The sequence below is a fragment of the Phaenicophaeus curvirostris genome, chromosome 8, assembly GCF_032191515.1.
Source record: "Phaenicophaeus curvirostris isolate KB17595 chromosome 8, BPBGC_Pcur_1.0, whole genome shotgun sequence".
Lineage (NCBI taxonomy): Eukaryota > Metazoa > Chordata > Aves > Cuculiformes > Cuculidae > Phaenicophaeus > Phaenicophaeus curvirostris.
Genome location: NC_091399.1, coordinates 14231442 through 14257769, shown reverse-complemented (window position 1 = coordinate 14257769; position 26328 = coordinate 14231442). Strand labels below are relative to the sequence as shown.

The 26328-nt window shown below is 38.4% G+C and overlaps 1 protein-coding gene across 3 annotated transcripts in view; it reads right to left on the bottom strand.

Moving 5' to 3' along the window:
• The window catches only part of NR5A2 (nuclear receptor subfamily 5 group A member 2), a 92297-nt gene that overhangs the window by 24650 nt on the left and 41319 nt on the right, over window positions 1-26328 (bottom strand). For all 3 annotated transcript variants that reach the window (XM_069862537.1, XM_069862539.1, XM_069862538.1), the window contains 2 exons: window positions 16250-16369; window positions 3020-3167 (listed from right to left, as the gene is read on the bottom strand). In XM_069862537.1, coding sequence (XP_069718638.1) covers window positions 3020-3167; window positions 16250-16369 — 268 coding nt within the window. The remainder of the gene's footprint in view (window positions 1-3019; window positions 3168-16249; window positions 16370-26328) is intronic.

Here is a 26328-nt window from a genome sequence, read left to right as displayed (position 1 = left end):
ATTGTTGCAAAATTGATCTGAAATTTCTGTTCTTTCTGAAGCAAATGAACAGTGAGACAAATTTTGGCCCCTGCAGAACCAATTCAAAAATTCTCTTTCACTTTAGTGAGGCCAAGATTTCACCCCAGTAGAGCATCTCAATCTGTTTCAGCCCCAGAATCAGAGCATTCAATAGCACATGTGGGGTCTTGGGTTTTTTTTTAATTTCTAATTTTGATTTTTGAAAAATAAAGAAGAGTGTTTTCAAACTAATGTCAAATTTGGTAATGAAAATTCAAATAGGCTGATAAATTGCCACATTTGAAGAGACAGACAATATAATACAGCTGTGAAAAACAAACAGCTTTACAAGGCAGCCTCATATCTGCACGGTTATAAAAAACACACAGCTTCTTCTCAATAAATTAATTCTGTGGATTATTGACTTTCTGTTGCCTTTGAGACATTTATTTTTCAACCAAGCACTACACTAAAGAACAATAGCATAAGGTTTTATTGGGTTGGTTAACACTGTGGCAGGAACATCCTTAAAAATGTCAAAAGGCTGGTATGCCTTGAAGTACTTCTTATTCCATTCAAAATTACAGGACCAGATTTTCAACAACAGCCAACTGAGGGTTTTGAATTTTTTTTTTATTAAGTGATATATCTTTGGCATTAAGACCTGTTTTCTGTTGAGAAGCCTAAGAGATGTAGCTGCGTGTCAAATGTACCTAGATATCCAGGTACAATAATTGCTCCCTGTTATTTATGTAGAGTTTGATGCTTAGCTATTTTTGACATCTCTGCTGTCAAACCAGTGTTATTAGGTACTTCAATGTCTTCAAAAACCTGACTCACTTTTAGGATGTGTGGTGTCTTATTAATTTCATCCAGACAATTCATTCATTCTTTTGGGCACAAACTAAAGTAAGTGGAAAGCTGGAAAGGATGTCTGTGTTTTCCATCTCAGTTTTGTCATAATTTTCACAAAATATTTGCCTCGGTCTTGTGTGTCGAGTGGTAACATCTTTACATTTTACTCTATAGGGAACAAAATCTAGCTTTGACTGTTAGCAAATAGAATTATGTAGTATGCTAAGAAAAGCAAGTAATCATTTTCAAAGGTGTTGAACCTTTCTCAGCTAGCTCACTTTTACATGCAAGTGATGTGGCTACAAGGCTCCTATTAGCAGCAGAATTAGGTTCTTTTATAGTAGGAGAAATAAGACAAAAAAATAACCTGGCTCTGTACAAGCTTGCAAAGTGTTCCTGCCCAACTTGTTCAGAAGCTGAGTGTGCTACCTGGCAGAATTAGAAGAGCTAACAGTGTAAGAATGATTCTTAAATGAACACAAAGTAGTAGAAGAGCTGATGAAGGCAATCAAACAAAAAGGCCACCTAAATGTGAGACTATTCCAAATGCACTTCACTTATTCAGCCGATTTAAAATATCTCTGAACTGAATTCTCTAAATATTTTATCAGATGAAAGCTACAGGCTCTTTAGATGTTTCTGTGCCACTGCCTAATGACTGAAAACCCTACTTATTAGGAATAAGGAAATCTGAAATCTTGCTATTCATCAGATTAATTCACAAAACATAATTTCTGCAACAGAGGGCTTGTTTTTCCTTCTTTGACTCTAAGACATTCAAAGCAAAGAAGCCTTGAATAGCTACCAGGGAAATCTATTATCTCTTCCTAGGATTCTTCATATCAGACAATTCTCTTAGTATCATGCTAATTTTTCATATAATTCTTATTTTTTTTACATATTTCTTGTCCTATACTTCTGAAGTACTGATCTTTTGTGCATCCTGTATTTAAAAACAACTTTGTCTAAAATTTTCCTAAGAAGGTTCAAATTCTATAAGCACCACATAGAGGAACATGTTTAAGACAGTAATTGATGATTTACAGTGCAACCAAACCAGTTCCTTTTAGTCTAATTGCAACTGTATTATATTAATTCGCTTGCAGAATTTTATTCCTTTGCAGAAGATTTTTTTTTAAATTGAACATTAAAGAAAAAAATTGGTAAATGTCACCACTGCTGATATTTCTTTCATTGTTGTGCTTGGCTCAACTCTTCACTCTCTTTACAGACAAAATACCTTTTGAGGAAGGTAGGAGTTCTGTCTATGGAGGTATGGCTGGATCTGACTTTATTTATGTTTTTAAGTCTCTCCTTTCAACTGTCTGCCAATAAATAAAAATTCACTTGGCCAAAGTTTATTTAGCCTGGCTTTATTAAGTCAACAAAGTGCAAACTTGAAAAATCTGTTCCTATGAAGTCAATAGGAATCTGTCTCCCTAAGTCTTTTTTTATTCCTGGCACCAGTGATTTTTCTTGACTGATTCATTGGAGGGCACTGGTTTAACTAATTTGTCTTGCACAGGTATCTTTCCCATTCTATGTCTCTTCAATAGTACTAAACTAGTTTTCCTTTAAAGATTACCTCCTAGCCGGACCTTTCGTAAAGCTATTATAAATAATTTGCACTTTAAGAGTTCCTTTCACTTCTTAAAAACTATGAGACACTTTTCTGATTTATGGATTATGATGTGACAACCATCATATGCAAAGAAGTCTGTTTATACTTACCACAGATGCCTTTGAAAAAGAGGGATATTTCAACCATAACCCCACTCCATCTGCTTTACATAACTATAATCAATATCATAGAAAATCATGGCAATCTACACTTTCCACTGTTCTCTAAAGTCTCTAACAGAATTTTACCCTTGTTCTGAAATATTCAGAAGTCACACACAGAAATACAGAAAGCTTGTAACAGTCCATTAAATTCCACAGGTTTTAGGAGTCATTTCCATAGAAATCCACTTTTAATCCTTATATATAATTTTCCTGCAAGTGATAATTAAAAAAACCCTCAGATTACTGTGAATCTTGTTATATATATTTAAAAAATGTCTTTTTCAGGGAAAATTAATAAAAGCAAATTTTTTTCAATGTTTTTATACAAAAAAATATAGGAACAGTGTTAAGCAAAGTATGAAAAGCAGAGAGTACCTACCTAAACTAAACAGCACCAGGAATTTGAGACATACGAATTCTCGTAGATCAAACTGCAGAGAACGAAGCTTTGCTACTAGTTCTTGTGCATGGCTCATAAGATTGTTGAGAGTGGCTCCAGCTTGGGATGCTATTACGGAAAAATCCACCTGTAAAAGAGAATTGTATTCCTGTTTGGTTGTCACAGCTGCAGAACCGCGTTATGATGTTTCAAGCAATCACATAAAACCGAGGTACTCCTGGATAAAAGAATTACTTTCAATTTAATAATGATATCAAGTCAGGATGATTTTATATAAAGCCCTATTTTAGGACAAAGATATGTATTGAAAATATTATTAAACCATATATCTTAATGGTATGTCACATGAGTGTGAAGGCTGGTTTGTCTGTATCAGCTTTCTTGGAAGCTTTATATATGGCAACTATTTATGATGTTGGTAGCTGTTCCCATATCAAATTGTTTTATTAATTTGGTGTATTTGTTCTCATTGCAATTGTATGATCCTGCAAACAAAGACTGATGAAGTGAGCTTTGTGCCTACACTGAGCGTATTGGTCCGGAGGGACATAACAGTATTCATGGGAAATGGTCCAGTGTCCATAACTTGGCCAGAAACATCTATTCAAGCTCAGAAATGTCGGTGTATTCCCACAGGAAACAAAGGTATTGTGTGGATGGTTTCTGTTCTCCTTAGCTACATAAAAACCTGGTATTTGCTGGAGTTGGTTCCAACAGACTCATTCTGGTGAGTCCTTCTTTGCTAGAAAAGGAGGAGCAAGCAGGTGCGTGACTCAGGCCAGCTGCACTTGCATTGTCCCAAGCAGCAACCACAGCGCACGAAATCGCTTTCTCTGGGGCACAGAAAAAAACCAGACTGCTCTGGGAAACTGCTGCCCTTGTTGTGATGCCCATTTTTTCTTAGGGAGGGCTGGCCTGTCTATGAGCTTTCTGAAGTGACGCTTGCGTGTCCCTTGTCCAGCAGAAAGCTGGAATTAATACACCATATTAAAAAGGGCAATATTCACAAGCAAAGTATACTTAAAGCCTTTCATAGCTGACAGAACACTGGGCAATCCTTGAGTCTTAGGTGATGTCCCCACTGCTTGCACACTGAAACTTTTTTATAGCTAATGCCCGTCCTGTTAAGAAGACTCTTCCATGCAATGACTGTAACGGCTTCTGCCATTCAGATGTACATTGTTAACTTTTGCATATCTTGATGGTGAGCTGTGGAAAAGTCCTGGGGTACCGCAGCCAGTGGGGGAACACCACGACGTGAAGGTGAAGTGCAGGGGCTGGGGCTGGTGGGAGCTGACTCTGAGACAGGGTGGGAGGCTGTGAGACTGGGCAGCTCCAGTGCAGTGACAGCAGCATAGAATCATAGAATCATAGAATCACCAGGTTGGAAGAGACCCACGGGATCATCGAGTCCAACCATTCCTATCAAACACTAAACCATGCCCCTCAGCACCTCGTCCACTCGCCCCTCAAACACATCCAGGGAAGGTGACTCAACCCCCTCCCTGGGCAGCCTGTTCAGTGCCCAATGACCCTTTCCGTGAAAATTTTTTTCCCAATGTTCAGCCTAAACTCTGCATGGAGCAGAGTGCAGCTGTTTTGCCTGAAATGCCTTCAGCTCAGCCCCATTTTCATTAGAGTGTGTTATATATCCTCTACCAGTGCCACTGTCCCATGAAAATGGCCAGGTGTGTTGCTTGCTCCTGTGTTGAGCTGCTGCTGGCCGACGGCTGAGACCTAAACAGGTTATTGACTCATTTAAAAAAAGTTCTGTTCTTGCCTGACTACTGTTATATTACCAACTCCTTTCTTTCTTAGGAGCTTCCATAACAACAGGGAAATTGCTAACCATACTTCACGTAAGCACATGAAAGTTAAGTCTGGCTCTAAACTAAGACTAAGTGCAATGGTAAGTGCACACTTTGGGTTAATGATTTGTTTAAAGGTATTGGTGCTCTAATTCCATCTTTAAGGTCTCCCACGGTAAGACAGCTAATGAAGAATGGCCAAGTATCATCAGAGGAAATAGACCAAACTGCAAAATTTTGTTTTTCCAGGAACTGATCCCTCAAAATTTATTTTTTAAAAAAAATCTAAGGAACATCTGCTTTGAATAATTTTTTTTAAATTTTAAAACGACTGAATTGATTTTGCTCGAGTATGAACAGCAGTAAAGCAAGAAAAAAAACAAAAGACTTTAAACCTGACAAAATTTCAGCCAGCAAAGACAGAGATGTCTGAAAGGAACTAAAAATAACTTCTTCTAGTGATGCACTTAATATAATCAATAGGTTGCTAACTTTTAATAAGATATTTTATTTATATGTAATTTTAGTGCTCTCAAGACAATGATTGAAGGCAACTGTGCAAGAAAAATGAAGTTACACTTTTTGTATGGATGTTAAGAAGAATACTGCTCCAGCCCTGCAAAGCATGTGAAGTTGAGCCTATGTTTCAATTAATTCAATGGATTATGCTTAATTGTCCTGTGAGGTAGGTTTTATTGCTGTCTTTTTACACCTGGGAGAACTGAAATAGTAACATTAAATGCTTACTCAAGGCTAAAGAAATCTGTGGCAAAATTGGGATCTGGTCTTTGGAAATCCCAGTCAAATCGTCTTTCATACTGCTTTCTTCTGTTATTTCTGTCTTTTTCTATATACACACTTATACATATTTCTTTATATATATATATATATAAAAATAACAAGAAAAAAAAAGTATCTTAAACACTTTAAATACTTTTCACCCAAGGAACAGTTTAGTATAGTGACATAATTTAACTACTTCATATTGAGAAAGTGGTCGCATATAATATCTACTTTCACAATTTAATTTCCCTTTCGTAATTTTTAAGGCTTGGGAGGGAGGTTGAAATCCCTCACTAAGGTTCCAGTTTGTGGGGGAAATATGCTATTCACTTCATAATAAGAAGTTAAGACGTCTGGATGTCAAGAATATCAGTGGCCCTAGTGCAGCGATTATGCCATAATGGAAAAACCCAGTAGATGCCTGATCTCCCACCATCCCTCTCCTGGAGAGATCTCAGCAACCTGCTACTCTTTCAGGTGCGTTTAATATTTGCAGCACCAGCAAATTTGTCTGGGAGGCAAGTCCTCATCTGCCACTCACCAAGAGCAGGCTGTATTAAATTTTTATATTTATTGACATTTCATTACCATAATTGACTGCAGTTGGTTCTCTAGTAGAAGGCACAGGGCTGCCTCCTAAGCAGGAGAATTGGTCCCTTGAGTAGGATTTGCAATTAAAAACAACGCAGGATGGATTTTTTTTTTTATTGTGTAAATATGATGAGTTGAATTTTCAGCTTTAACTAGAGAATACTGGGTGTGCAGGAGGCTTTTTTCAAGAGTGAGCAAAATTATGAGTCAGTGGAAAGATGACCCCCAAAGGTGTCAATCAGTTTATACAAAATCAACTGTGCATGAAAAAGCCTCAGTTAATGTCTATTCTGAAAATGTAGTCACATTAAAGAGTATGCTGTCCTGCATGCTTGGCCCTGTATACAGAAATTTATAGTAAAAGGTGTATTAATAACTTCCAATTCATGATTAAAAATGTTTTTAAAAGACAAACACTAAAACAATTTGAATCTTGAGCAAAATGCTTAATTGCATACTGAAATCTTATCATTTACTTTATACTATACCTTTAATTTCTTTTGGTAAAATCAAATCCACAACTAAAATAAATCATTCTTGCTTCCCAACTAATAGTATTACATTTCACAATTGGTTTTGATGTTGGAGATGGCAAGCTGACTGGCGTTTTTGGAAACAGAAGCTTTGGTGAAGCTTCCACATAGCCTAATTTGGGTGTAAAGTTACAGTTGCACAGACAAATATAAGTCTGAAATCTTAATGTACTAGTATACAGTGCTGTCTTGCATGATGAATATAGTAATGATGAAGAAGGAATGATTGAGGCTTAATTGGATTAGCTTGGTACCAAAGCAAAGTAGACAGAACAGTGCTGAATAAATTACACCTGTGCCTGTTCTTGACATTCTCGCACATAAACTGTCATGTTCAAAGTTAATATGGACATCAGTATGTATCATACTGCAAGCTGTGCTGTAGTATACCATTTGTGAACTGAAGTGTCTAAATGTAAAATCAGATACTCAGAACCTCTGCTTTGTTACCACCTAACTTTGTGCTTAAAGTTCTTGCAGCTCTACCTTCCACCAGCCCTTTGGGTGCCAAACTACCTCTGGGCATGGCTAAGACTTCCCAAGTCATTGCAGTGGTAAATAACTGTGTGTCCAGCTCATGATACAGCTCTTCTAAGATTTATGGACTGCGTGACTTTCATTTACCTAAGACAGCAAAAATACTAAAGGCAGGATTTCTTAACAGGACAGTGGCTGGAGGCACTGAGGTATGGGAGATCTGGGGATATCTCCAGTCTAAAAAGCGCATGAAATAAATAAGGCTTTAGCCTGGCAACCGGGACATATTTCCAAAAGTTCCTTCAGGCAAATCTGGCACATCTTGTGGGTATTTTCTGATCATGAGTGTTAGGCATAAAGAGGAGGACCTTCAGATTGGTTTGGAGTGGAAGGATTTCTTGGTGCTTAACTCTAGGAGGGAACTTCCAGCTGGGAATCTGAAGTATAAAAATGCACATTACATCCCTTGAACAGGCAGCACTCGTGTCATACCTCTCTCCTCAGCATTTTTCAAGCCAACTTCTTACAGTTACCTAGCTTGCTGATAACCATCCCTGCTCCCTGCATTGTAGAGGTGAGGGCTGAGTGGACAGGACTGCAGGCTCTGAGAGAGGGCAGAGCAGTACAGGTGCACTGGCAGCAAAGGGAAAGAATAATTATGATAGCGTTAGAAAAAGAGTCATAACTTAAATGGGACTGCAGAAAGACATAGCAATACTGCATATGTTTTCTAAGTCCTTTTCTTGGTAAAGTTGAGAGTGACTTCAAAGTCCAAATCCCTTTAATGTCAGTAAAAGCAGGTTGGGCTAGTGCTGAATGTTTATGAAAATTCCACTTCAAAATAATATATCACAGTAAAGTACTTGGAGTTCAGCAGCATTTAGATATTTACCTATCAAATAATTTCTCAACTGATAAACAGGGAGGTAAGAGAGATGGAAGTGACTAATTGTGCAGGTTTTTTTCTCATGTGAAGGTCTCATTTAACACAGTAAGATATTGTTCAACGCAGAACAAAAGACAAACCTTTTTTACAACATGAACCTATACGCTCAGCTAAATAAATGCTGAAGCTGAAGGCCAGAAAAGCAGGGAACACTTGTGGTGTTTTGCTTTGCAAGTGATTTTTCACGATAGTGAACGATTCTTGAAGCTGGTTTCATTGGGCACAGATAGAAACTTTCTCGTGAAGTCAGGTGGTGCCCTCTGGCATCAGCTCCTTTCTATGCCCACAAGATGGAACCTGCCATTTAATAGTGGAATCAGGTTCCTTCTTTCTTCTAAAGTTAAATTGTGTTTTATTTCTAGTATATTACATAGGGGTCATACGGCACATGGAAATGCTGTGTGGAACCATACTACCCCTCTTCAATGCTTCACCAAGCTTGAAACAGTCTCTGGAATATAGGATTAGAGTGATTTTGCTTGATGCTGTTAGCAGATACCAACTATCACTGAATCCCATTCCATTCAGCCACAACAGGAACTGTGCAAGTACAGAATAAAGGCTCTGCTGTCGCTGTATTCAGGACTTGTATAATGAACAAGTGTTTTGGCAAACTAAGGTAGTTTGGATTAGTGAAAGATTGATCTAGCACTTAATTTAGTAAGTTAGATGACTGTGTGTTTGGGACACAAGACAATGGAGACAGTGGGTGCCTAAGTGCAGCAAAGAGACTGTCCTGCTCCCCCCTGCTCTGCTCCATCTAACTGTGGCCACACAGCTGGCTGCTGCGGATGGGGGGGCTGCTCTCTCACCACTCCCTTCTCTGTGGCAAACTACACTGAAAGCCTGGGGAGCAGCCCATGATGTTCTTCCCTGAGTTTCCAAGTCCTGACCCTGCTGAGAGCTTGTGTGTTAGCTCTAGTGTATGGCTATGTGGGTGGATGAACCTTTGTTTCAGAAGGATGCATTCAGAACAATATGTAGTAAGCAAGTTAATTTACTATCACAAGATAATTTCTCTTCCACTGGTTCCTAAAATATGTATTTTAGGCAACTATGATGATTTTTAGACTAATTTTGAGCTTTTCATATAATTAATACTTCCATTAAAAACATTTAAAGCAATATTGGTGTTATGCTTTTAAGGAAACTAACAGGGAAAAACACTTCAAAGAAGCACCCACGTACAAAAATTGAGGAGGACTCAGTATGGACCAAACCAGCAGATATGCTTATATCAGGTTCGGATATATTAATTAAAATTTTGATGACTTATACAGTGTAAGGTACTTGTCATTTTAACATGATACACAGTAATAGAAGATAATGAATTAAGTTGCCAGTGGACCTTTCCCTTAGGATGATGTTATTGCGCTTGCTAATTAGCTATAGTATGCAAATAGTAGCACTCCAAGTACTGCATTTACTTTGTCTAACTTAGTTTCAGAAAAACAAGTACATCAAAGCTGGAACAACTCTATGCCTTGTACTTGGTCATGTATAGCTTCAGTCATAGTGGATCTGTTTATGGTATAAGACACATAATAATAAAATTATTATTAAGTTTCATGCAGATATGTATTTTAATCAGTAACATTAAATTCTCCACTCTAGTAATGTTGACTATTTTGTTTGCCAGATTATTAATATGAGGCTATTAAATTAATGTGCAGCACACAGCTAACCTAGAGGACAATAGAATCCATTTCTTTTCCAAAGTGGTGTAATGCACTTTGTGTTTTTTATATGGAAATGAGAAGATATGGAAACACTGCTGAGTTTCAGTATCCATAAACTTCATCAAAGACAGACCATCACTGGAATTTTTTTGTCAATTTTTAGATAACATCACAGGGGCTGTGCTTACTTGGACCACTTCTTCAGAAGCTTTTAACCCTGTAAGTTCATTTCACCTTATCACTCTCTTATCTTACACACATTTCTGCTCTACTATTTAAAATCCTTTCCCATCAATGGAAGGCTGGATGTGCTCACTTCGAATTCCACCAGCATCACTGCTCCAATAGGCAGTTGGGACAGACTGATATGGTGTTTTCTTCTTTGAGCTGGACCTCTGAACAACTTGTCTCTCGTGTTGGACAAGATTAAAATCAAATACAAGACTTTACATGAATTTATATGGAGAAATTAGCTCACTAGTATGGAAGTCTAGCAGCCGTGAAGAAATTCTGCCAGACTCCAGGCAAATAGCTTTTGTTCTCATTATGGGAACAATGTGTATAGAATACAAAAGGAATACATTTCTTAGAGTTAGAGTTAGAGTTAGAGTTAGAGTGTGAGAAATAAAATAGTTGAGGCATGCAAGGATTCATATTGGGTGTCCTCCTCATGACTTGTCGCTGAAACTGGGATTTTAGACATAAAACCATAGTGTTACGATTGTTGCATGGCAACATAGCAAAGCAAATGTAAATTGGGATCAATTTGTTCACAGGTGTGTCCATAGCTGTTTGGAAGGCTTAAAATGTTTAATGACTATTTGGACAAACCTGAATTGGGCACTTCATGATTAAAACTGAATTTTGATGTGTTTTACATAGTTTAACTGAAAACATCTAGTTCAGCCCCAAACAGCAGCTAGCATAATATCTTCATATGGCATGAGGCATGTTTAACAACTAGCACAGCCTTGTTTTCTTTTCCTTTCAGCAGAAACCGCTAGAGTGAGGAACTGTGCAAGCATGGATACAAGAGAACAAATACTACACTGAACAGCAAAATAATGATTGCTTGACCTCATTTGTACCCACCTTGAATTAAATCCTGTGTTTGTTTGCCTATGTAAGGACTTCTAGATTTGGCCCCCAGATAGCAATATCTCTTTTTTGCCAGCTACAGCTATGATGCCTCACTGACTGCAATCACAAATCTAATAGGGGAAAAAAAGTATATATATGTATTTGTGTGTATATATATTTTTTTGAAAGTTCATCTGCCTCTTCACCTTTTCTGTGGCAAGGTGATCTTTTCTTGAACTTGCAAGTCTGTTCCTTAGACAGATTCTTCAAAGGCCTGAGCAAATGCAGCTACGTTGGTACATCAGAAGCCTTCTTTGCAAGTGGGTAAATCTAACAGAGATTACATTGCCATGGAAAATTCTGCAGGACACACATTGCCACTTTTCAATAAGGTACAGCTGAAACATTGACAAAGTATCCCACCTAGGGATAGGTTCAAGCCACAAAATTCTGAACCCAAATTGAAGGTAAATTTTGGCTTGCTTTAAAATACATCACCACCAAGATCATGATAAACCCTCACACTCTTCTCTATGCTTTAGAATAGAAATCCAAGTGGAAAGATGTACTTGTGTGATGACTTCAACTAAATCAGTAATTTTGACAATCTCAAAAATATCTTAGGGTTAGGCATGTTTTTGGTTGACCTAATTCAGAAAGCTTTTACCAAACTCAGCAGAGGGAAAATTTGGCAACAAGTAGGTACAAACCAAATGAGCTGCTTGCGCCTGGGCAGCCAAGGCTTCAATTCATGTGTTGTGTGTTGACTGCTACATGAAAATGCATGAACAATGATATTCTGTACAGAGATCTAGTATCTGCCCTGTGTGTGCTGGATCTTGGAAGCTGGCAGTGTATTGCTAGTGTAGAAGATACAAAAGGAAAGTGATCAAGTTGGAGGAATTAAAGTTCTATAATTAGAAATGGACTGTTAAAATTACACGCCACATAGCAAACGTACAAAACTTGGCATGTGGGGAACATATTGACAATGATTTACAATTAACCACCGCATTGCAAATCACTCCTTAGCTGTTTTCTATTATGAAATCTGGAGAGTTGTAAAATGCATTTGTGCTACTTTATTTCCTTTTGAAATGGTAATTGCTACTGCTGAGGGGCAGTACTTAGTGCAGAAAATGAAGTGTGCAGCATAGGGAGGAACTTGTTTCTGAGGAACTGCTGAGGAATTGTAATGATCTGAAAAAAGTGCTTTCTTGAAACACATACACACAAAAGAACTTCATTTATGAAATGCCAACCAAATAAATAACAAAATAAAACAAAACACAGTCTTTTTTTTTGCAAGGACCAATGCTTACTACTTTGCTGCTGACTGCACTTTTTCCCCATCAAAGTGGGAACAGTGGATTGACACTGAGTAAAACTCATAAGCCAATGGCTTGATGGAAATGCAGATGTATGGAAATGCGATAGGAATGCCCTAAGGTGACGGGTTTTGAGCCAATGCATTTGAAAACTATTGAGTGTACTTCTAACTACTATCCCATTTTAGATACCTAGTAGAGAACTGACAGTGGTATGGCCCTGGGGAGCTGGATGAAGTTTGACTTTTGCGTCTGAGGAAAAGAGGCCCTGCAGCCTAAGTGGAGAAAGCAGGTATGTTCTAATTAAGTGGTGATAAGTTCCCCCTTACAGCTTCCCCCTTGATTGTGATTGTAAAACAGACTGTGTTTATGAGTGGCTTTTATGGAGGGATATATTAAGGAAAGTGAAGAGTGAGGCTTCTGAGGTCTTAAATTTGCTAAATTGTGACAATAATCATGATCTCTCAGGTAGTAAAGAAGGCTATCTAGCTCAGGTACTCAGTTTAAAGTTAGTATCTTTGAAAGCCAGATGATTGACCATAATTTTGTTAGTAATGCTTTGCTGGTAGCAGTAAATAAAACCATCTACAGCACTTTTCATCAGAAGAGTCACAGTGCTTTCCACACCTTAATCAATTAGTTTTTATGAAATGGTGCCACGGTTATTTCCCTTTCTTCACTGGAGGAATCAAAAAGATCAGGGCAGCAACCAAACAGTATGCCGCATCTAGTGCAATAGCAGCGACTCATAATGCCTGGGTCTAGAAGTGTGGCTTTCCAGAATTATTTTACAGTTAATACAGAGGAGACAGACACAAGTCATAATCATCCTTTCATAAATACACTTGAACTGGCATTGAGTCTTAGAATGACAATAGACTAGGCTGATGCTGCCAAAATGGTCCATCTTGATGCTTAGGAAAAGAAGAAGTTGCATTGGATAAGCTTGGCTAAACAAAGAACTCGCAACTCAGCTATGATGCAAAAAGGCACCTGGAGCCAAGAATGGCTCAGAGTAAGTAACGTAGAAGCACTGTCCAAGAATGCATGGATGATATTAAAAAACGCAGTGCTCAGCTAGGGCTGAGACTTGCAAGGGATGTTAAACTGCTAGTTGGGAGACAAGGAAAACATTGGATGGCTGCTGGATTTAGCTGGTGATTCAGTGGCAGCAAACAAAGACTGGGCTCAGGTGCTCAGTGCCACCTATGCCTCAGTCTTTACTAAAAAGGTCTTTCAGGCTTTGTGCTTTGCAGATGGGCATAAGGAGGAGAGCCCTAAACCCTAATCAGAACTAAGGAAAACCCGTCTCCCCGTGGCACTGGCCAGGCACTGATGCTGCCTGTGCAGGAAGGTTGAGCGGTTTCCATCCTAGAGGTTTTTGAAAGTCCACCTTGACAAAGGCTTGAAAAACCTGGTTTAAGCAGGAAATTGGTCTAGAGACTCCTTAAAATCCCTTCCAGCCTGAATTATTCTGTGATTTAAGATAATTCTAGATATTTAAAACCTTCTGCTTAGCTCACCCAGCTTTGTCCATCTAAACAAAGATTCTTAAATGAATAATATAATTTTAATAGATGATGGTTTTGCTTTTGAATAACATATTGCACACAGTTTGTGTACTGGTATAATAGTGTCATTTCTGCAATAGCTCAACTACCAATAGTCTTTCTGTGAGCACACATCACGCAGCCCAGCAAGAGCAGGCAGAGTCAAGTCAGCTGTGCCCACTCCTGAAAGCACTCTGGCTTTTAATCCGGGATGACAGTGACCAGAGGTGAAGGAAATCAAGACAGTGCAGTGACATTATGTGTAGATTTCAAAACCATTCCAGCTTCAAAGAGACTGGAGACTGCATGCTCAGCTCAGGTCTATCTCTCAACGAGAATGTGCTGCATATGTACAGTATGTTCTCCAGCCATTAGCAAACATGAAATGGGTAGGAGCCCATCCATAAAGGAAGGGACTGACTGTAGTGTTCTTGTTTGCTCTTCTTGTAATATGGCTTCTTTTTCTCCAAGCAGCGTAAGTGTGAAAAGGAATGTACAAAAGATGATGAGAGACTCTAGGGGTGCTTCCACCAACTTCAAAATGACAAACTCTGCCACAGGAAAGTGAAAAGAGGGTTGAAAAGAGGATGTATTAAACCTATTTGCCAAACCTGGGGAAAGAATGAATGTAACCAGTCCAATGTAGTCAGGTTTTAATTCAGTTGGAGATGATAATTCTGCCTAGAAATATACTACTTCCCAACTCAGCTGATGACTTGCAAGGAGTACATTTAACAAGCATCCTGCTACCTGTTGTCCAACAGTGACGAAATGCTCTGCTTTGCCTTGAGATCATGTACAGCTGGGCTGGTTTTTTGGGTATTTTTTCAAGAAAAGATAGAAGTGACTAATGAGGTAAAAGTTATTACTGTAGAAAAATGGAGACAATGGCTAGAATTTAAGGGTATTTAGATGTCTCTAATGATTTCAGTGGGACTTAGGCATGCAGTACCTTTGAAAACTAACTAATCACTTAACAAATGAGACACTAATTTAGCAGTTCTCTTAGGAATGGAAAACTGTCAATATACTTATAGCTTTATAACAAAGGAATAAGCAAGCATCCTGCGTGGTAAATAAAATAATTGCCAGTGCTGTCATCTGTGTATTGCAGATTATGAAATGGAAAGGGGATCAGCCATTTTCTCAATAGCACCAATACAGCTCAAGAGTAGTGCAACTAATTTTTGCTCATATAATTAGGTAGTACAACTTGATCTCACACAGGTCAGTGGTTTTCCACAAAGGTGCAGGAGTGAGTTTCACAGCTAGAATTTGTATTTTCCTACGCATTTTCTTGGACAAGTCAGTCCTTTCTCCCTTCTACCATTTACCATTTAATCATCAATGTAAACATTTATTTCTCCTTCTGATTCTATTAACACTTGTTCCTAGTGTTAAGAAATGACTACACTTTTAAAATTATAACCAAAGCTGTAAGCAGATTTCACAATATGGAGATACAAATGATGTATCTTAGAGAAAGGAGCTCTTTCCCATGTGTATATAAATTGAGGCAGTTCAGTTTGCAGCTACTTAAATACTGATGGGCTCTCGCTTGTTTCCACTCGAATCAGGAACATAATGTACAGGCACAGTTTGCTTCTCTTTGATACTGGCTTTTTTGTGGTTTTTTTTTTGTTTTTATTTTTCTGATAGAACCAGATTAAGAATTTTAGGAATAAGTTTCTGATTTTACTGTCAATTCTTTGGGCTTTGGAAAGTATGAGGGAGACAAAACTTTCCATTTCCTTTGGGTTTTCTCACAGTTTTCCCAGTATTCGTCAGATTATTGCTCTTGCATTTTGGGAGATCTATGCACTCTGAAACCTGAAAGAAAATTAATCCTTATAAAGCAGTGCAGAAAATGCATACCTTGAGACAGCTCTGAGACAATACATGCATTTATAGCCTAAGGACTGAATAATTTTCCTGGGATTAGATGTCTCAGCTGCCCAGTTTCTCACACATGTACATACATCTAAAAGTAAGATATTTCAGAGGTAGTAGCTGCAGGTTCTCTAGGTTTCTGATGCAGCTAGTGATTCTTTTGAGTAAACCACAATTCTGAAAGGAAAATAAGCTATAATTCTTTAGACCTAAAGCATCAGGTTTGGGAGTTTTGTTGTTGTTGCTGTCAGAAACCATTTTAGACCCAAGGAATAAGCTTCTTGAGAAACACTTCTCATCTTCTATTTTTCAATCACTGAAGTATACAAGTATATTTGAAAAGCAAAAGGCTTATGATTATATCTGCTTTTATAAATTTAACTGTAATCAGCAGACTAGGAACAGAGTGCACAAGTCATTTTATCTACATTATTTGCAGAGAATCTCTGAGAACATAGGAGTGCTTCTGACCTAGTTAAACTCCTGCTATTTTGGAAATGATTATTAAAAAGCCATCAATACTTCTCTGAGCCCACATACTCACTTGTTGCCCGGTAACCAGAAGGATGGAGCCTTCTTTCCCATGTACCACTTGCCGGTAAATGTGATCTAGAATTAAGAGTTCACTCCAGCAGTTCTGAAGCAACTTCATTTGGTCATCAACCTGTAAAGCAAACATGAATGTTGGTGGCATCACTCTGCGAGTAAGTCTTACATCACACTACAGAGTCAGTCCTTCTTCAAGCATCGGGTTAGCATCATGAGAAATGAGAACAGAAATGCTACCAAAATTATTCAATCACAAAATTGCTATTCTCAGCTGAATAAATAGGGCACTGCTGAAACTCTTATGCATGCAATGTATAGAATATTTACTACAGATTACATGCTATGAAAGCAAAACTATGGCATTGTTCAGCACAAGCAGTCTAGCTTAAGTTGTTGTGCAATGTAATTAGGGATGTACATATTACAGGACAACAAAGTATATCACTGAACTGACTCCTATTGCAACTGGATTGCATTCAGTTTTATTCATTTTAAAGACTGAAAAATAAGATATCCATGGAAATGGGAAGAAAAACTTCACAAATTACTGGAAGGCAGACTATGAATTTTAGTCATGGTAAGCATCAATATCCTCTGGATCTATTCTTACTTATCTTAATGATTTTTCTTAAAATCAAACAAAGTCTCTGATTTCAGACGTGTCCTGAAAGAGGAAGGAAGTAATGCTTGTTATTAATAGATTTTTGTAGTGTCACCAGTGAAAGTTACCTAGTATTGTCTCCATCTTTCCAGTCACCTGCCATAAAGCTCAGACTAGCATCTTAAACATTGAAGTCTTTGTTTGCCTCCTTCATTCATTTTACCTTCCCTTCTCCCCACTCACAGTTTCTCCCAACTTTTCTTGTCCCAGATCTTACCCCTTAGCTGCCTGTCTCAAATAATTGCCTGTTGCTGGTCTGTGCAAGCAAAAGAAATCTAGAGAGAAAGGGAGCAGATTAGCACAAAGCCAGTGGGGAGAACAGGGCAGAAGGACTGGTGTGCAACAGATCACATTCTCCCACACAGCGTGCACTTGGATCCTTGGTTCTTGCTCCTGCCTGCTCCATGACTGCAGCAGGTATCTGTGCTGGAGAAATGAACAACTCATTCTCTCTGTTATTGCCTTACCTAGAGGGTGATATAGTTTTCACGGAGTTTTGGTTTAGTATTTAAAAAAAAAAAAAAAAAATATCCTTCCCATCTTTGCTCTTTAGAAAAAAAGGAAAAAACCCCAAACCCCACAACCTAAATCTCTCCCAAGGAAAACTATATCCAAATATTTTAAGCTTGCAAAATCAAGCACTTCAGAATTGGTTAATGCTTCTACTAGGATTTTCTGTCCTATTCTTATTTTATCTTCAATCTACATTTGTAATATAACAGATTTTGATGCATAGACACAAAAGGGCTGAATTAGTATCGTGCAAACACTCTCAGTTCTGATATTTTAAATGTTTTGCATGCTTTGGTATTCCAGTACTAAAAATAATCTTTTATCACAGTTGCTATTTGGCTTACAGTCACAGTTAATACCTATATACACAGATAACTCCTTTAATCTATGTATCCATTGGCAATAGAGATGGAGGAAAGAAAGAGGTGTAGACTTTATAGATGGATATATTACTAAGTCAAAGTAAAGCTAGTGCTCTCAGAAACCCAGCCTTGCTCCATTCCTATGCTGTCTGTGACCATGATAATTCATTTCTCTTCAGACCACAGAGCAAGGCTGATTGTGTATGAAAGATCTCTTCCTCTGCCCACAACATGTATTTGACTACAAAAGCATTTCAACAAAGTGACTTGTTAGCTCAAGAGAGGACAGTAAACTACTGAAGTGATACATTCCCTAACAAAACTTGGGCCAGGTTTTAAACAAGGCATTATTTGAAGAAAATGTTTGAAATTTACAGATTCTAGTACTCTTGCTTTTTATGTAAAACTGTTTTGTGATGATTTTCTCTGTATAATGATGTGTTGCACAAATCAAATTATGCTAACATGATAATTTCATCCAAAATTAGCATTTCACACAAAGCTATCACAGCTTACATCAGAATGATAAAAACTGTGAGACAGTTTAAACATTCAGCATCCATGTCAAAACAACTAATACCGGAGTAAGAGGTCAAGCATTATATTGTATTATAAATGACATGTTTCCAGCTAACCCATCTGTCTTAGCCACAGGCTTTTGAAAACAAAGTACACTTTACAGGTCTGCCTTTCTGAAGGCCCCAACAGCAGCTAGTCTGCAATCAAAGCTTACCTCCCAAGCTTTATCATATCATTATCGAGCCAGTACTGTGAGAACAGTATGAGATGGCAAAATCACAAAAAAAATGTTTTGCACATAGTCTGTTCCCGCTGTTCTACAAGACTCATAAAACTTACAACAGTGAACATCTGCTAGCAGTTCACAAATTCTGCCCCTCCGTATTCACTGTAATTTAACCAGTGAAAGCCTATAAAATGGATAGCATAAAAAGCACAATACACATCCGAAACATAGTATTGCCTTCAGAAGACTATTGGATGCAGCTGTTTTCACCATTTTAAGAAAGCTGTCAGGGCAGCAGAATGCTTCCCTGTTTGCCCTAGTAACAAACAGAGATGACTTTAAGAAGGGTCCTTACTTTAAGGAGGGTCATTACTTAGATGTAGGGCAAGCGATCAATTCCAACCTACTTCTAAAAGGCATGTAAGTGAGGGAAAACACATACTTTATTAATGCATATGAAACGAAAAATAGAAAACAACATAGGTCACTGAACAAAAATTGTAACATCACTTCTTACGTCAGAATGAGCTGGGAAATGTTATGATGTGTGTAACATCAGCCAGAACACCAATAAATGAGTTGCACAAACACATGATCTGGCAAACTGAAAAAATCAGACTTTCACCCACAAAAGTATGTGCCTTAAACTGATCCTGAAGGCAAAGAGGTCTAAGGTTTGGTGACCAAAGCGGAGAGCAAGTTCCGAAGAGGAAGGTCCTCTGCAGAAAAAGCCCCTTGTGGACTTCAGTCTTCTGACTCCAAAGCCAAAGCATGCTATTTACAGGGTAAACAGGAGAAAAGATAAGATTCTGTCACCGAGATAACTTACTCCAGTCTGGGACTTCCCTATAATCACCATGATTTTCAATCATGGTATACACTGAATTAGAAAGAAGCTCATAAACTTGTACTACCAGCAACACTCTGGAGTTTGTCAGTTTTTGGAGATAGTTAAGAGTTATCAATATTTTAACAACAAAAAGAAAAAAGTGCCCTTTCCCCCAGTTACTGGAAATGCTTATAAATAAATCCTGAACCTCGTATGGCCAACAACTGACTGCTGCAAGAACACTCCCCAAGGCTGCAGCTGCTCCCTGCCGTAAAAGAACATTGATGCAAGCATAATGCAACCCATGTCTTACCTAAGCAAGTTGTCAATGGGATACCCATTTCATAGAATCATAGAATCATAGAATCATAGAATAACCAGGTTGGAAGAGACCCACTGGATCATCGAGTCCAACCATTCCTATCAAACACTAAACCATGCCCCTTAGCACCTCCTCCACCCATGCCTTAAACACCTCCAGGGAAGGTGAATCAACCACCTCCCTGGGCAGCCTGTGCCAGTGCCCAATGACCCTTTCTGTGAAAAATTTTTTCCTAATGTCCAGCCTAAACCTCCCCTGGTGGAGCTTGAGGCCATTTCCTCTTGTCCTGTCCCCTGTCACTTGGGAGAAGAGCCCAGCACCCTCCTCTCTACAACCTCCTTTCAGGGAGTTGTAGAGAGCAATGAGGTCTCCCCTCAGCCTCCTCTTCTCCAGGCTAAACAACCCCAGCTCTCTCAGCCATTCCTCATAAGGCCAGTTCTCCAGCCCCTTCACCAGGTATTTGACAGGTATGTAAGCCTTGAGCAAAAGCATGAATGAGCACTGTGCCCAGACAGTTGAATTTAGGTCCTCTTTGGCCAGTGGCACTCAGATGAGGACACATCAATGGGGACAGCATAACTGGAAATTGTTGCTAAATAAATGGCTTTTAAGGTAAGGTGTGGAGGAAGCCAAGGGAAGGTGTGTGTCTCAAAAGACATAGGACATAATTTCCAGCATGCAGGGTGGCACAGAAAAGAGAAATAATGGTAGGAGTATGAAAAGAGCAAAACATCACACTTGTAAAACTTGTGATAATTGACAAGGGAAGGGAGTGCTTACAAGGAGGCTTTAGAGGAAGAAAATGGGGAGGCAGTGTGGTGAGAGAAGACTAAGGGACATTGGATGTCAGGTAAAACCTTGAAGGTGAGGGTGATGAGATTGGATGAAATAAAGAGTTACAGGGTTTGTGTGACAGTAAGTGATGCTGCTGGAGCAGAGAAGGAAAAAGTACTTTGTGTTAGAGAAGCAGAGGATGGTGGTTGTTGCCAGCATAGACAGAAGTCCCAGAGGTGAAAGTGGGCATGTGCATTGTCTATTCTCTGAAATGGTAGGGATACAAAGGTGGAACAAAAGACAGCTTTCTGATAGTATTATTACATAGCAATAGGTAAATCCTATTTCCTATACTCAAATCCTACCTCCCTGTATTTACAATGAGGATGTGGAAGCATGTTGGAATTTGAAGTCATCCACATGCTTGTATGTTATGCTGTTTGGCCTACTTGTAGCATGTTCCCCAAGTCACACGCTGGAAGACAAATGGTCATTGCCACAACTACCCAGCTGCCTACTAACTACTAAGCTAGCCAGAATAAACTCATGTAAGTTCGTAATTTATTATGAAAAAACATCTCCCAGCATCTGGAATGCTGATAGTTAAAAGGGTAGACAGGTGACTGAGACAGTGCACAGTTTGCCCATGCAATATCCACTGATGCATATTTTGTGTACAGGCATCTGGCAGGATGCAATGCACTACATTCTGTCAAGGTTTTAAGATTGTGTCCTTCTTGTATTGACCAGGAAACATACTTTCAGTGACCTCCTGGTAGAAACGTGCTCAGTATCAGCTGGCAATATTTCAGTATTGTGACCTCTGTGAAAGAAACCTTTGGCAAACTTTTTTTCTCCCTTGTCCCAGGAGGGAATCACAACTTGCACAGTCTATTTGCTGCAGCTCTCGGGAAGGGCTGGCTGCAGCCTGCATGCTCCCCTTGTTGTCCAAGTCGTTGACTGTCTCACCTCTTTTCAGTAAAGCACCAGAGCAGAACTCCTGCATGGCTGGGTCAAGAGGAGTTCATGCATCTTTGGATAGGAATGGATGAAGGTGGGTCACTACACAATAGGAGTCTATGCCCTAAACATGAGAAGGTCACTGTGCTCCCTATATTGGCTTACGCTTCAATTTCACTACAAAACAGTGTTCCTCACTTAAAACTTAACAAAAAAAAAATCAGATTTGTGAAAAGAGAGATACAAAGAGGCGTGCCCCCTCCATCAAGCCCACTGAACTTTTCCCGGGGGATTAATAGAACCAGGGAGCCTGGTGGAACTGTGACACTTCTTTGTGGAATGATTCACATGGTGTTACTTATCTGCATGGTGAACTTCATACTGTCAAATATCTGCACACGTTTGAGCAAAGAGTTCCCTGGTGGCATGTCTGAGTTCCTCCACTGTGAGCTAGAATTATAAGGTGACTTTAAATCACTTGTCTGAGTTCTCTGCTTACAACATCTAGAAAAAAGGCATGCATGGGAAACATTTAGATGCAATTATTAGTTTTAATTTATCTTCACAACATGATGCAACACACAGAGGATATTTCCAGGAGTGGAGGAAATAGACTCTCAACTTGAAGTGTAAAGGTCTAATCCTGAGCACTGTCGTGACATACTGTCTCTTGGTGTGACAAAAATATAGGCTTGGGCTGGAGGGATAGAAATTCTTCAGTTTTCTACTAAACCCTCCCAGTCAGCTGGGCCCTGAGCTTTTGCTATGGGACTCAGTAGAAGTCTGTCAGGCTCTTTGAGGTCTCTGTTGACACTGCAATACACAATCACACATTATCAATTATAGTTAAAGGAAGGACTTATCTCAGAAATGCTGGTTACTCATCTGAAAAACTATTTGTGCTGATGTTATAGACAAGGAAGGCTAGTGCAACACAAGAGTAGTATTGTTGTAAAGTGCATGCTTCCCACAGCGCAGAACGTTAATCATTATAAACTTCTGTTTTCTCTGAAGAACACTGAAATTGCCAAGCAGTAAAGTGAAGAATAATGTGTATGCTTTGCTGAAATGCACCTTAATCTTATCAAAACCACACAGTGTCTTTCTTTTAGGAAACTGTTTCACTGTTTCACAATATTTAGCATACCGTAACCAACAACTACAGATTTATTACAATTTTTATTCTGAAGAAGTATTTTTACCCTGACACCTGATGAATTACCTGTTAAAAGTTTCAGGGTCGTGCTTTTTTTTTGTGTTGCTCTAAGTTACATATTCTCCTTATAATTATTGCTGCAGATTCAGTAAAACAATGCACTCACCTTTCACCCAGTCTACATCTCCCTTTCTGAGAAGTTGGAGAATCCTTTTTCATCTCTTTTCATTTGCATCAATTTGCACTATAGCTTTGGGCTTTTCTGCTACTAAAAATTTAAAAGGGCATCTAATGATTAAAATAAAAATATGATGATTGAAATTTATGCGATAAAACTGCGTTGGATTCAGCTGAATTGTTTTTACTTATTCTTCTAAAGGGGAATGCCAATATTGAAATAACATGAAGCATTCATCGCATAGTGCCACTTTTAAATTCTACGGCCATTGAATAGCCATTTCCTGGTGAATATGAAGTGATTAAACATCTGTCTGAATTGCTCAGCCTGAAGCATACAGGTTCAAGGGATGATTGAACTTTCTTTCAAATGTAGTTAGGAGATCACTCACAAGTCATTGCAGATATATAGCTTGAGTTGTTACTCCATTTTCTTATGCTATAGTGAAGCAAATCACCCCAAATCAAAGTTTGATAAGACAAGTGCACTCCAGAGGCTAATTTTCACTCCTGAATGTATACATGGTTTCTAGACTGTTAGGCATGTAGAGAAGAATTCATACTCTCCAGATGGGTTGCTGCTAACAGTGGGAAACCTCCTGTGCAAAGTTGCTATCAAAAAGCAGCACGTAACAGCCAATGCAGTTTTCAAAGTAAATGCATATAACTTCCAGAATCAGTGAATGCCCTAATAAAATGTAATTACTACCTATAACCTCAGCAATAAAATGCTACAAAGTTCATGACAAAATGATTTAATATTAACTATGATTGTTCCAGCTCTTTTCTAGAAACCTGTGTGTTGTATGAAATTTCTTGGTAGAGGCAGGAAGTGATCTTCACAAGCCCATGTTGGGTTAGATGACTGTCCTGCTGCCATCTAGCACTAGCATGAAGTGAGTATCTGACTGAGCTTGGAAGCCTTTTACATTTTTTGTTATTTAAAAATGAAAGGAAATACAGAAATAGCTTCAGTGTGTGCCCTATCCTCCTCATTTACAGTGTGTAAAGAGGCTGTTACAAATGTGCAGCTACACTTGGTGTATATGTATATGTATATGTATATAGAGTCATAGAATAACCAGGTTGGAAGAGACCCATTGGATCATCGAGTCCAACCATTCCTATCAAATATGAAGGAATTTCAGCTTCTTTTAGAGAAAAAGAACAGCAGAATAAACACGGTATTCATGGTACTGAAAACCTCTTTAAAAGACCTTGTGAGACAAGAGAAGAACTGTTGTAATAAAAAAAAAAAAAGGATTCAAAGGAAATATCTTGACTTGAGAATTAAAATTAGAGAGATTACTATCCAATTCCAGTATGGAACACGAAAAGAGGAGTTGGGCTATTTAAAATAAAATCCACTATCACTCCCCACTTTAACTGGTCTTTACATTATAGAAAAAAATAAATCACCTAGTTACCATGCTATAATCTTTTGAGCACTGAACTTCTACTATACTCAAGTACCAATTTTCCAACAATTTTCCAACTTTCCAACACAGCCAGTCTGAACCCACTCAGTTGCAGGAAGCAAAATTAGAACAGTTGAGCTAAAGCTAGGAAAAAAGTTCTGGTTTAATCCCCCGGTTTTTTCTACCTACTCAACTGAAAAAAGAAAGATTTGGAAACTGTAGTCAAAAGCAACAATGAAAATGCCAGCAGGTGAATAAACTGAGACATAACAATATGACTTGTGATGAGAGCAAAACAATACATCTCCCCCACCTCGCCAGTTTCCATGAGGAGAATGTCTAGGAAATATGTATATGTATATCTCTTACTTCAATAACTTCTGAATCCACCAGTGTCAGCTTATTTCAACAGGGAGTTTGTCTATCAAAAATTAAGTTCCTAGATGTCTTGTGTGAATCAGTATCAAGATAGAGGAAGGTTACTGCTGGCGCACCATGCTGAAAGAAAGGCTAATATCCTCACCTTTTATTCTACAGCAAAGAAGTAAGAGAGAGGAAGACGGAAGGATTAAAATGCTTCATTAAATCCCTGCTCATGGAACCATTAGTATTTGGAATATCGAGCCACTTTATAGCTTTTTAAAGGACATAGATAGGAACTTACAGCACAAAGCAACATTATTCTTTTGAAAATCCCTATGCTTTTACCCTACTGAAATATGAAGTGGTGAATATGTGTGTGTGGTGTTTTCTGCTTCACAAATGCTCACAGGGAGAGTGATGGCTTTGTATCAGCTTCTCCCAACGCATGCCCCTGAACAGCTATGTGAAAGAGGGGATCAAAGCAGCAGGGACCTGCCATTTTCCAGTTCAGTGCTAATCTCCCACTGAGTCAAAAGACTTTAATAAAAATCAGCCTTGAGCATCAGTTCACACTTATCCTGTTTATTTCCAGGAATATAACACAAGGTAAGTGAGTCCAGGGGCCTCAGGTTGCTGAGGGGAGTATGGGCAAGTAGATGGTGATCCTACTAAAGAATAAGACCTCTCTTCTTTTATGGATTTTTGGACTCCATTTAGAGAACATTTCCCTTTATTAAAGAGAAGGTATATGGCAAATTTCAGTTCTTCGAACATCAGATGAAAGAGCTGTTACAACAAACTTTGTGTGTGTTTATATATATATATACACATTGGCTCACATTTTATAGTGAGCCAATACTACCTATAATGCTCCTCTTTTCCTCCTTTTCCTCACATTTATCTCTGTGCAAACTGCATGAAAATGACTTACTGTTTTGCAGTCAGCATTATTTCTGATGAATTATAAATGTGTTTTTCTTAGGTTCTTTTTTAGTTTTCTTTTTTTAATCTGAAAATAAGAAAAGGATTTCTTTTTAGTCCCAACTGAAAATTTTGCTTACGATGCAGTGTTTCTTTCTGGTCAAAGTGAATGCAAAGATAAGGAAAGAGGAAAATTAATTCTTTTTCTCAGCATCTGTTTCACGGGGTGAAGAAGGAAGTGTCATCTTCAGGAATAGACCCATGGAACTGACCTTCAAAATCCTGCTCCTGTGAGTATCTCTGTTGATGTCAGTACAGCAGAAATTTATGCACAGTTGGGTTTAGAATTTAAAAAAAAATCAGATAATGCTATATAGTTTATGTAGCAATTTTAGTACTAAATCTGTTTTGTTCCCTTGAATTATTCTGAACATAAACCTGTTTTTGTTCTGATGTCAACAAACTAACTGCAAAAATGTGCTGGGCCATTTTTCTTAACTCTTCACTTGCATGAACATAAGTCTTTTGACTTCCACATAAACAAAAGAATTAGGCCCACTTGTTTCATCACTAGCTTTATGTGTCTGATCTGCTTTTTAGGATGCACAATGATGTCCTCTGGGGAATCAGAAGACAAGACTGAGTCTAGTAAATGTTATGGTAGTCTGGGTGAATTTATTCTCAATATATTGAATCAGCAGTTTCACTGCTGTATGCAGCATTAGACTAAGTTTCTGTGGTCTTCTCCATGTCACACATATTCTAGCACTATCAGAAAAGATTTCTACTACGTAATGTTCCTTTCCTATTGGGTAACTTATTGGATAAATTATGATTTGTTTCTTTTACAGCTGCCCCATTTTTCCAGCTGAC